A 12497-nucleotide genomic window follows, 5' to 3' on the forward strand; every position below is an offset into this window, starting at 1 on the left:
TAATTGAAATGTGGCTGCCCCATTGATTTGTATAATCATTGGGTCAACATCTTCATTGACTCAAAGGTTGTGTTCCCAGTCAGTCACCACAGCCAATTCGAACTTCATGAGCGTATTTGGGTGGGTTTTTTTGTTTTTTTGCCCCAACATGCAAATACTTTATACTTGCTTACACTGAATTGCATTTGCCATTTTGCCATCCATTCACTCAGTTTGGAGAGGTCCTTCACTCTTCACATTTTTTGTTTGGCCCTGCCTGAACAATTTAATATATCAGCAAACCTGGCCACGTCACTGTTCATCCCAACTCTAGATCATTTATGAACAAGTTAAAATGACAGGTCCCAGTATCGATCCTTGAGGAACTCTGCTTTCTACAGCTCTCCATTTGGTGAACTCTCTGCTTCCCACCACTTAACCAATTCCTGATCCACAAGAGGACCTCTCCCCCTCTTAGTTAATGACTGCTAAACCCAGTGTATTTCAAGCCAGAGTTGGTCCTTCATTGCCAAACTGAACGTATTAAAAAGTTATAATCTTAGATCAACACACAAAAAATTGTGGATCATGTGTATTTTATATTTAAATTATGCCTGCATACTTGTATAGACTGTCTTTGCGCTTCTCTAAGGCCCATTCCTTCATCCCATTTCCTGCTGCAGGCTGGCCGTGACTGTGCTTCATAATCCGGGACATAACATGAGAACCAGTGCATTCCAAAATGCAGCCATGATCCTCTGGCAAATCATATTGCACCCCAGTTGAGAAGAACGAGACACCTACAAAAGGTGCTGGCTCTCTTAGGAAGGGGTGAGTGCTGCTGATAGCTCAGTCAGTACAGCATGAGACTCTGAATCTCAGGGTTGTGGGTTCGAGCCCCACGTTGGACGAAAGATTCCTGCACTGCAGGTGGGGGGGGGCTGGACTAGATGACCCTCGGGGTCCCTTCCAACGCCCCTGTAGCTCCTACAGCCCGAGGCGCCCGCGTGCCTCACCTTGCCTCACGGCAGCCCAGCAGGAGCCACTTCCCCACCAGCCCTGCCCACATGCACCGCTGCCGCTGCTACCATGGAGATGGTGGCGCGGGGCATCTCGCGAGACTCGCCGCCCCCAAGTTTGTGAGAGGTGTGTGTGTGTGTGTAGCGCGGGTGGGGGGGGGTGCGACGCGCGCGTTCTCGCGAGAGCGTCGTGTCCACGGGCCTGCCTGCTCGCTGCTTCCGGCTGGCAAGCGGGGCTCGGAGTGCAGAGTCAGCTGGGCAGCAGGAGGCGGAGGCGCGCGCAGGAGCAGGAGCAGGTGGGCGCCGGGGCCCCGTTCGCCGGGCGGGGGCGGGCGGGCGGGCGGGCAGGGAAGGAGGAGGAGGAGGAGGAGGGGAGCCGAGGGAGGGCCTGCAGGAGGACGGAGCGCGGCAGGGAAGCGGGCGGCGGAGCCGGAGCCGCGGGCGAGCAGAGCTTGCTCGCCATAGAAGCAGCAGGCCGGCCGGGCTCCCGCGGAGGCCGGCTGGAGAGAGAGAGACGCGAAGGGCAGCGCCAGGGGCCATTGCGGCAGCGGGAGAAAGAGGCTCTTGCGGTGCGCGCGCGCGTGTGCTAGGAAAGAGGGGGGGGGGTCTCCAGGAGAAGCGAAGCGCTTAGAAGGGGCTTCTTTCCTTCCCTCCCCCTCCCCGCTTTTGCCCGGTTGGAGGGACGGCAAAGTTAGATGGCGCGTGGGGTGCTGGTTTTTTTTTTTTTTTTTAAAGGGGGTGTTGCAATATTTAAACGGGGGAGGGGATGGGGTTGTGCAATCCCGAGCTGGGGGTTGTGAGGAGGGGGAGAGTGCCGGGTAGAGGCGACAGGGGGGAGCGCGCGCGTGCGTTGCAATGTGGGGGGTGTCTGGCTTGCTCCTTGCGCTGCAGCGGGTGGGGGTGGGGGGGGCGGCAGCAGGCGGCGCCCGGCTCGCGAGGCCCGGTGGCAGTTCGGGGCTCGGGTTGCCACCGGGGAGAGAGCCGCGGGCTGCGTGCGTGCACCTGCCAGGCAGCGCGCGCGTGGGTGGGTGGCTGGCTGGCACTCGGGTGGGTGGCCGCGGCGGCGAGGACAGGCGTCGTGCCTTCTCTCTTGAGCGCTGGAGAGGAAGGCTTCGGAATGGGGGGCTTGCAACGGAGCGGGAAGGCATGAGAAGCAGGAGCGAGGCCGAGCGCTCTCGTGGGCTCGCCCCCCCCCCCAAGTGATACCTGTCCTGGGGCATCCTGCTAGTCGGGCCCGCGAGGCGACCTGGGCCTTGAGAAGCTGTCGTGGGAAATGCATTTACTGTTTCTCGACTGAAGGGGGCGCCAGTAGCCCCTCCCCCCCCCCAGAAGCAGGATTCTGGGATGTGTCAGCGCCTTCCCACGCACAAAGCTTCCTGGTTAAATCAAGGGACAAGACACCTGGATTTTTTTATTTTTTATTTTGGAAAGAAGCAGATGACAGTGGGTTGGGCCAAGGCTGTGTTTGGTCAAAGCCTGAAACAGATCACCCAGATCTCATGGCAAGGGCAATAGCAAGGCAAATTGCAGGAAGACTTTGTGGGGCTCGATTTGTTGCCTCCGTGGATGTGGCTTCCGACTGAGCTGTCTAGCAATGATGAATGCTGCCATATGTGGCTCGGTTTATGTGACGGGCAGTGCCTGGCACGTGTGCTCTCTTTCACCCCTCCCTCTGTTTTGCCTTTCATTATTGTGACGCAGGAGAAAGGATGCCTTATAGGACACTGGGGTGCTGATCCCACCCAGCCCCCAACGCCAGCTCTCAATCAGGATACTGTTCCCCAACTAACATGAGGCCTGCTTGGGATCCTTCACCACCAAATGTAGCTTTCCTAATAGGGACACTGTAATTTAGGTGATTTCTGGGCTGCGGCAGCAGCAATAAGCCATTTACCTAGGTTAGAAGGCATTGCACTCTTCCCCAAACATAGCCACATCATCTGATGTTGAAGCACTTCCCATCTTGCTGAACTGCATACCTCCACCTACTGAGGCATGCTGGGAGTTGTAGTCCCTAGTCTTAAATTAGTAGCGTTCCGGCATAGCTACTCTTGCTTCTACTGTACTCATCCGTTTTGTTACACGATAGCAACTTAACCTCATGTACTTGGTGAAAAAAGAGGTGTGAGTGCCTTGATCCTATCCCATGAGAAATTTTGGGGACACTATAGTTTTTATCCCCCCTCCTCAACCTTTGCCTGATGATATAGAGCGGATATAGAGCCTGCCTTACTTCCACACTTTGTCCTCTTCTACAACTTGTAAGAATCATGGTAGGGCTGGGGAACAGCCTGCATTCCTTAAAGGTTCATAAAACAAAAGCCTTATTTATCTTATTACCTATGGCCACAGTTGTCTTTAGTTTCTAGTTCGGCAACTGGGGGCTGGGGCTGGGCCAGTTGCATTGAGTCGTCGCCTTGCTCAAGCCGTCTCCTTTCTAAACTGTAGAGGCCTGATCTTCTTCATTGGAAAAAAAACAATGAGAAATTTCTGGAGGAAAGTAACACAACTGTGGGGGCATTAGATATAATCAGGAATAATCTGATCATAATCTGGGGGTGCTCGTGCATATCTGAATTTTCCAGAAGTTCAGGTGGTGTTCGGATAATGTGATTCTTCTGCGTGGAGGAAATAATTGTTCGTAGCATGTTTGTTCAACGTTGTTGTGAATGTCTGACTATAGAGAAGCCTTTTTCAATATAGGGGGTTGAGGACGTGCAGCGTTTCTGCTTTCTTGGTGCTTTTCAACTGCATAACTTCACGAGGCTCAAAATTAATTGGGTTTGAATTTTGTATGGCCTTGTGTTTTAACATCTGCTTTTAAACACCACCCCCTCTTTACAAATAAAATGGAGCCCTTGGTTTGTTGGCGTTGCTTAGGGATAGATGACAAACTGCCCAGTTTGCCTGTTATAGTATCCATTTATTGTGTGTCTAATTTTATGAAATGATACTTGTCTTTTAAGACATGGGGGGACCCCATCATACATTGCTGTTTGCATGTTTGTGGCATTCTTCAAGTTGGTTATAAGTTGTGAGCTTCTTCAGGGGTAAAAATGGATGGTGCTCATTGAAAAAGTAAGAGAAGATTATGGTCACATCCACACTATACATTTAAAGCACACTCAATGCACATTTAAAGCACATGACTCGTCGTCGTCGTCCGGCAGAAAAGAATCCTGGGAACTGTTGTTTGTTAAGGGTGCTGGGAATTGTAGCTTTGTGAGGGGCTTTGGTTCCCGGGATTTTTTTGGGGAAGCTGTGTGCTTTGAATGTATGTTCTGGTTGTGACTAGAGTGGGTCTTTGTTTAGCCTGCATGAAAGATTTTCAGGCGGGAATAATTTTGCATTACCATCAAAGGGAGGGCTTTTGAAGAGAAAAAGAATTGGCATAATATCCTTTCAGGCAGTTGCAGTGTCACAAATGAAAAACAAATTGTGTGGGTGGGCTGTGTGAAAATGTTGTAGTCAGTTATTAACTTTTGTGATATTCATTTTTAGGGCTGGCTTAAGTTGCAGAAGGTGTGGCTTTCAGTTCAGCAAAGCCTTCCTCCTGCTTGAAAGAAGATTCTATTCAAAAGAGGTTTCCAATGGAGTCTTAGATCCACACATCAAATTACCCTGCATGTGTGAATAACCTACAGGCAGATTCAGTACCACAGGAAGAACTTCACTATCTCCTCGACACTTCCTGTGGAGTCTGTGTTTCTTGCAGGGGGAAAGCAAATTGTAGCCCTCCAAATGTTGCTGGACTACAACTCCCATAATCCCTGGCTATTGGCCATGTCTGCTGGGGCTGATGGGAGTTGGAGTCCAACAGCTTCTGGAGAGCCACAAGTTAGCCACCCCTGGTTTGCTGTATACTCAACAATTGGCTGCTGAATGTGTGGCCAGGTGTTCTATGCTTGCGTGTGTGAGCCCAGCCTTAAAGGAAGGTCCAAAACTCATCATATTGCTTCAGGCTTATCTCTTCTTGTAGGACCTGCTAGTCCAGTCTTCTCCAGCTTGGTGCCCTCCAGCTCCCATCAACCCTGACCATTGGCCATGCTGGCTAGCGATGATGGTAGGAGTTGGGAGTCTTAACAACATCTGACGGGCTCCAATTTTGGGGATACTGGAAATCCATGATGGGCAAGTCACAAGAGCATTGTTCTGGTTGTTCTTACTGGGAGCTGCCATTCCTCCAACTAATAGCCCTTCTCCATTGTCACAGGACTTGTCCTTTGACACCGACTGGACAGAAGAAGCCAAGTCCTGCACTGTTGAACCTGCCGCCATGGGGAACATATTTGGAAACCTGCTCAAGAGCCTGATTGGCAAGAAGGAAATGCGCATCCTCATGGTGGGTCTGGACGCTGCTGGGAAGACCACTATCCTCTACAAGCTCAAGCTGGGAGAGATCGTCACTACCATCCCTACTATCGGTACAGTCTCTTGCCTTGAGTATAGGAAACTGCTTCCCGCCCCTTTCCTTTTCCAAGGGTTGAATTGCGGCCAGGCCATAGGATGTAACTTAGGGCAGCAGTATCAGCAAGCACCTTGCTGCCCCATGGGACCCATTGCATCCTGTCTTCCTTACTGCCCCTGGGATTGAGTCCCAGTTCTACGAAAGCAGTGTGTGTGGGGGGTCTGCTAAGTTAAAGCAATTTCTCCGTCATTCGTACTAGTCCGTTCCCTCCCTGACAGAGCACACAGCAGGCTTAATTAGCGTGACTCACAGAACTAGGAGCCGCTGGATCCAGAGGAGAACTCGTAAACATGCACATGGCACACGGAACCCTGCCTGCCATGCCAGCGATTTGCCCAAATTTGATTGATTGTTGCCGTTCCAAGCTTCCACCTCCAGCTTTGGAAAAGCACCTTACTGGGGCAGGGTCTCCCTAGCAGCTGGGGTTCTTGTTCCAGGTCAGGAACAAGAATCCTGCCAGCACACTCAATTCCTGGGGTAGCATTGAGTGGGCTAGCAGGCTTTAAGCAGAGATGGCTGTTGCTTCTGCACTTCTCATAAGCACATTTATCTCGAAGCCCATTAGAGCTGCGGGAACTTAAGAAGAGCCCAGAAAGACCAAGGGTCTCTCTGGTCCACCAGTGGCTGGCCAGCCTGATGTCTGGTCATGGCATGAGGAGGAGAACAACCTTCCCTCAGCAGCTGGTTTCCAAAGGTACCTTCCTCCTCAAATGTAGAAATTCCATTTCAGCTATGAATTATGCCTCTGATATGTTACTGTAATCTCGGGATCGCAACAGGACTGTCTGGTTTGGTCTTTCCTCAACCTTTAACCAAAACACACCCATACACACTCACTCACAAAAACCATAGCTGGTTTTATGGATTTGAAAGGGAAGTTTGGAAACATTTATAGCATTGTTGTTAATGGCTCAGAAACAAGGGAAATTGGGGTGGGGGCCCCCCCTGTGACGCGATTACGGGTGCAATTGGTTATGCGCTGTTGCTGCGCAACCTCCATTCATCAGCGGCGGTGCCTGTGCTGTGGAAGGAAACAGATTGCGGAGCACTAGCGCTCCCTGGATTGCACCATCTGATTTTTATCCAGCTATGTTGGAAGGGGTGACTCATTATTCAGAATATTTTAAAGAGTTAGTCACATTGGAGCCCATGGGTTAAATTCAACAAGGTAATTTACATGAGCAGAATGGCTCCTGTTCGCACTAAATAACTTCCCCCTTCCTCTTGTCCCCTGTGTGCCCCCCCCAAAGATAGCTGCCCCCACTCTGCTCCAGAGGAGCTTTTCGGAGGGACAAACGGACCCCAGGGCAGATTTTGGGGTTATGTGGGGGGCACACAGAGAGGAGTGGGAGGACATGTTCCGTTGCACAAGCAGAAGTTATGTTTGTGCAGTGACTTCACTGGATACAACCCTGTGGTTTCTTGAACCCAATGTTGGACTGTAGCTAAGGTTCTACATCAGGCATAGGCAAACTCGGCCCTCCAGATGCTTTGGGACTACAACTCCCATCATCCCTGACCACTGGTCCTGTTAGCTAAGGATGATGGGAGTTGTCGTCCCAAAACATCTGCAGGGCCGAGTTTGCCTATGCCTGTTCTACATGGAAACAAGTGAATTTGGTCAACAAGTGCTTAATCTTCTTCATGGTAACATGCTCACTGGTGAACGCATCTTACTGGTGAAGTCGGAAGAGCAAACTAAGATCCCTTTTTTATTTATTTTGCCAAATTATTTGTTGAGAACAAATCTTGCCTCACAAAGTGGTTTTTTTATTGCTAAATTCGTATGCCGCCCTCCATCCGTAGATCTCTTGGCAGTGCCCAAAGTACAATTTAATTTTTTTTAGAATATCCCTCTCTGGCATTACCAATGCGTAAAATGAGCACCAAAAATAGTTGAACCATGCAGCAGCATAGAGCCTCAGTTTTTGGCAATCTCCAATGGCCACACTTGTTGCCTTCCTGCTGCTTGCCTGCTAATTCTGGGGCCTATGCAAAATCATGCTAATACTTGGTGTGTTGTCTTTAAATGTGGAATGCTTGATTGTCTCTAGCTCAGAGGCAGGGCTGAGTCCCCTGCCGTGCTAAACTTGGTTCTGAACCTGCCGCTCTTGTTCAGGGTTCAACGTGGAGACGGTGGAGTACAAGAACATCAGCTTCACCGTGTGGGATGTTGGTGGCCAGGACAAGATACGGCCCTTGTGGCGGCACTACTTCCAAAACACCCAAGGTATGGGGTTTACCAAGCTCCTCTCTCCCCACCACCTTCCAGGTTGGCATGGCTCTGGGCTTGTTTTCCCCCTTGGGATGTCTTTAGCGCAGCAACCCCTGATTTGTTGTCTTGAGGTAACTTGGCCAGAGTGCTTTGTTGCTCTCATCCCAGGATGTTTAAACAGGAGCAGGTGCCTCTCTCACTGAGTTGTGGATCTCACGATTCCAAAGAGAAACAAAGTGACTTGCAAGCAAAGGGTCACCAGGACGTGTGGCTGAAAACTTCCCTTGGGAGGGAGTGTTATGTCCTTCCTAGGAGGTTTTTCAGCAGGGGTTGAATGGCCATCTGTCCTGCATGCTTTAGTTGAGATTGGGCCACTCTACAATTCTGTGGTTCATTTGCAGTGGTTTATTTGGAGCTCTATTGAGGATTAGGGTGCTTCCCCCAAGAATTCTGAGAGCTGTAGTTGGTTGAGGGTGCTTGAGAGTTGTTAGGAGATCCCTATTCCCATCCTAAAGCTACATTTCCCAGAGATCATAGAATTGTAGAGTTGGAAGGGACCCCGAGGGTCATCTAGTTCAACCCCCTGTAATGCAGGAATCCTGCCCCAAGCCGTCTCTGAGTGCACTCCAACCACCAACCTTCTGGTTAACAGCTGGACACAATTCACAGGGGACTCTAGGAATTGTACTTCTTAGGGTCTCCTAAGAACTCTCAGAATTCCTTGGGGAGTGTCATGGCTTTTCAAGTGCTAACATAGTGCTTTGAATGTACAGTGTTCAGATGAATTTCAGCCCTGCGGTGCTGGCATTGCAGGATGACTCTGGGACCATACAATCAAGATTCTTAAGCTATCAGGCAGCCTCTGTTTTCCTGAGCTTCAGCATCTTGCATGGGAGGCCTTGCTGAAGGGGTGGTGGGGTTAATTGGACTTGGTTTAATGTGTGCTTATAGTTTTTAGCCAGACAATGCCCCTGGACAATTGAGAGATCTGTTTAAAACTTGGAGTGCTCATTCGGGACATGAATTATATCTTTCAAGTTTGAAAACAAGCCCATGCCTCCATTTCTTTGTGTGTATGTGTTGGTGAGGCCTCTCAGAATTGCTGATAAGACTGTATGGTTGTGAAGGCCACTCGAAGCCTGAGATTTTTCTAAGAGACTTCACTTCTCCTTGAGAGGAAGGGCTGTGAGTTTCCATTGGGTAATTTTTTTTCTCCCATCTTCTCTTGGAAAAAATGGGGTTGGACTGGCTTGCATCCTTATTTCTGCCTTTCCAGGTGCTTAGATCTTTTGAGCATTTGAGCAGCTTGCCTGTCCTTTGCACTCTCCAGAGTTCTTCACATGTTAGTTCATTATTATTATTATTATTATTATTATTAAATTAAATTTGTATACCTCCCTATACCCGCAGGTCTCACTTTCTTTAATCCCATTTCCACTCCACATCCTCATACTTTGCTTGCAAGATGTCTGTCTGTCTCTCATATACTTTGCATCCCTTCATCCTCAGCCTTTCTTGCTTTCAGGTCTGATCTTTGTGGTGGACAGCAATGATCGGGAGCGGGTGAACGAGGCACGTGAGGAGCTGATGCGGATGCTGGCAGAGGATGAACTGCGAGATGCTGTTCTCCTTGTCTTTGCTAACAAACAGGTTGGTCCAGAGTGAGAGGTGGGGTGCTCCAGAACATTGGAGATTGGTGGGGAGTCAGTTGAGCAGCTTTGATGGGCTGATCTGATCTAAGTCTCTGTGCCTGCCTGCCTCCGTTAAGCAAACATGCCTCTGGCACTGCGATTTGACGAGAAACGCACGGTAACAGACTGGCAGACTGCATTTGAGTGCAGTAACAAAATGCTACTGACCCATGCTCTAGGGCAGAGGCAGGCAGAAGCAAGATTTACTACAAATATATTTGCATGAGATTGGCAAGAGTTTCTAACTCTCAGTGTTTTTAACAATATCACTAACAAAATTGTCCATCCCGTTGTCCCCTGTCTCTCTCTCCCCCCACACCCCCGGTCAGCTGCTGAAATGAAACTAACCAGGCATTTATACGAAAGAACTGTGGGCTCGTTTCATCTCTTGTGTTGAAAGCAAATTCCTTAGGCTCAGAATGTGCTCAGAGGCACTCTGTTCTTTAATTATAACTGTGCGTCTCTTGTACCTGACTCATGGTAGTAGATCTTCAAGTTCTGGTTTAAAAAATGGAAGGAGATTTGACATGTCTGAAGTCTGCCCACTCCACCTCTGGGACAGAGGTGCAAAACCTGTGGCTCTGCAGATGTTTGTCGGACTGCTAACTCCCATTATTCCTGAGTGTTATTCTCTCAGGCTGGCTGGGACTAATGGGAGTTCAGATTCTCAAAAACTGTTGGAGGGACACCGGTTCCCCATCCCCTCTCTAGTGAAATTTGGAGCCCTTGGCTGAAAACCCAGCCATGAACCAGTATAATCTCAAAAAGGACTCTGGAACATGCTAGCTTCTCTTTAGGTGACTAAGATTTTCCCGCGGGCTATTGGGACAAACGGACACCTGCATCATATGTGGTGTGGAGCAGCACTGAAACCTACAAACTGTGGGGTGTGGAAAGATGTATACTGCCATACTGTTGAGCCTCTTCCATAGTAAGAACCTTTGTTTGTAGGATTCCACACAGCACCTCACAATAGCTGTTCAGAAGGAAAGCGTGGTTGCTGTTTTTGCCTATCTGCATTCTGTGCAAATGAGGGGACATTGTTGGGTGCAGGACTGAGCAAAACAAATCATGTGCTTTTGTAGCTGCAAAAATAAGTGCATGGATAATTCAAGGCTGCGTGTACACTGTGATTCTGTGGGAGTGCACGTAAGATAGCGGTATGGGTTTTGAACCCCAGCTCTTGGATTTTTGTGTATCCAAAGCGAATTTCTAGCCCTTTGGATTGCAATAATGGACTGGGAAGTGTGTGGGCCTGGCCTGGTTACATCAAAGGAGGCCAAAGGAGTTGTTCAGTAAGAGTTCCTTTTGACTGATTCATCAGTTCCTCTGCGAAGCAACTCCACTTGTTCCTCCCTGTGAATAGCAGAAGCAGAATGAACTGCGCAAAATAGTACTTAAAAACAATTATATGCCACCCTTCAATCTTAGTTTTCAGGTGGGTTTTCCAAGTAAACGAGAATAATATTGATATGATTTAAAGCAGAGGTCGGCAACCTCCAGCCCATGGGCCGGATGCGGCCCACGAAGGCCATTTTACCAGCCCACGAGCCAGCCACCAACCGAGCCGCCCGCTCAGCAAGCCCCCCCGCATGCCATGCTAAACCAGCACAGTGCAGTGCGGGGACTTTCCGAACGGCGCCGGAAATTGCGTCTGCGCAGGCACGGTTTTCGGTGTCTGGGCATGCGCAGAAGTGGTTGCTGGCGCCGCGGACATGCGCAGGTGCAATTTCTGGCATCGCACTGCGCATGTCCGGCCCACGGATGCTCTCCATGAGCTTGATCCGGCCCATGGCTGGATAACCTTGCCAACGCCTGATTTAAAGCCACATTAAAACAACAACAAACCTGCTTGCAAATGTCCTTATAACGCTTTTCAAAAGTCTGGGAGAGTAAAATACTTGTTAGTACAGAGCAGGCAGAACCCTTGGGCAACACTTGGTGAAATCTGAAAAGTGGGTGGGTGGGGAGGGTTTCATCCCCAGGCAGGCATTTCAAGATCTTCCCATATGGAGTCTGGCTACTGTAGGAAGACCTAGCAGCGAATCTTAGGAGGCTTGAAGAAGGAAGGAAGGGGCAGCTAGATGGTGCCGCTAGCAAAAATGGACACTTCTTACCAGGGTGGTAATATCTGGAAATGCTCCCGCCACCTCAACGCCATTGGGTCAGTTGCCACTGACTCAAACCCACATTGGGTCCTAAATTGATTTTTGAGGACGCCTCTTTGAGGCTGGCTTCCTCTCTCTCCTCCCCCCCCCCTTTCTCCTTGGGTAGTTGAACTCTCCTGGTCTTTTTCTGCCTCCTCCTTCTCCACCCAGGACCTCCCCAATGCCATGAACGCGGCAGAAATCACGGACAAGCTGGGCCTGCATTCGCTGCGCCATCGCAACTGGTACATCCAGGCCACTTGTGCCACCAGCGGAGACGGCCTCTACGAGGGCTTGGATTGGCTGGCCAACCAGCTGAAGAACAAGAAATGAGTGCAGGGGTGGTGGTGGGGCTAAGCCCCCTCACTTGTTGGTTCCATTATGGGTTGATTCCCCCCCCCTTCCCCAACCCCCCTCTCCCCTTCCCCAACTTCCGTTCCCCTATTGGGTTTGCTTTTCCTTGCCGGCACCGGTTGCTGTGGGGGTTGGGGTGGGTAGGGTGGGTTGGGGTTAACTTTTGGTTTCTCTCTCTCTCTCTCTCTTTCTCATATTCTGGCTCTGCCAGGATTTTTTGCACGGTCTCTGTGTGTGTGCGTGTGTGTGTGATAAATATATATATAGAGATAATAAAATATATGGGTGTGGTGGGAGGGTGGGGCAAGTGGGGGGTTTGGGTGCCGATTCTGTGGCCTTTCTTTTTCTCTCTCTTTTGTTTCCCTTTCTATTTTGTTGGTCAGTTTTGTAATTTTCTTGGTGGTCTGTGAAGCTTGGTTCTCTCTCTCTCTCTCTCTTTTTTTGACCAGAGGTGACCAATACTCAGTGGCAGCTGCTGCTTTCTTGCTTTTGTGTGCTGCACTTGGGTTGCAGCGGAGGGACCTAGGTGGTGAAGCCGGGGACTTAAAAAGGGTGTGTGTGTGTGTGTGTGTGTGTGCAATATGTGCGGGGGGGAGGGAGGGAATAGAGACTGATGAGTGCAAG

At 49.9% G+C, this 12497-nt stretch overlaps 1 protein-coding gene across 1 annotated transcript; it reads left to right on the forward strand.

Annotated features, from left to right (window-relative positions):
- Nucleotides 1-1169: 1169 nt before the first annotated feature.
- ARF3 (ADP ribosylation factor 3) lies at nucleotides 1170-12122 on the forward strand. The gene is made up of 5 exons (XM_033138029.1): nucleotides 1170-1294; nucleotides 5212-5422; nucleotides 7586-7696; nucleotides 9207-9331; nucleotides 11691-12122. Exons 2-5 carry the CDS (start codon nucleotides 5275-5277, stop codon nucleotides 11850-11852), a joined length of 546 nt encoding a protein of 181 aa, XP_032993920.1. The 5' UTR covers nucleotides 1170-1294; nucleotides 5212-5274; the 3' UTR covers nucleotides 11853-12122.
- The last annotated feature ends 375 nt before the right edge of the window (nucleotides 12123-12497 follow it).

Source organism: Lacerta agilis, chromosome 2 (genome assembly GCF_009819535.1).
Source record: "Lacerta agilis isolate rLacAgi1 chromosome 2, rLacAgi1.pri, whole genome shotgun sequence".
Lineage (NCBI taxonomy): Eukaryota > Metazoa > Chordata > Lepidosauria > Squamata > Lacertidae > Lacerta > Lacerta agilis.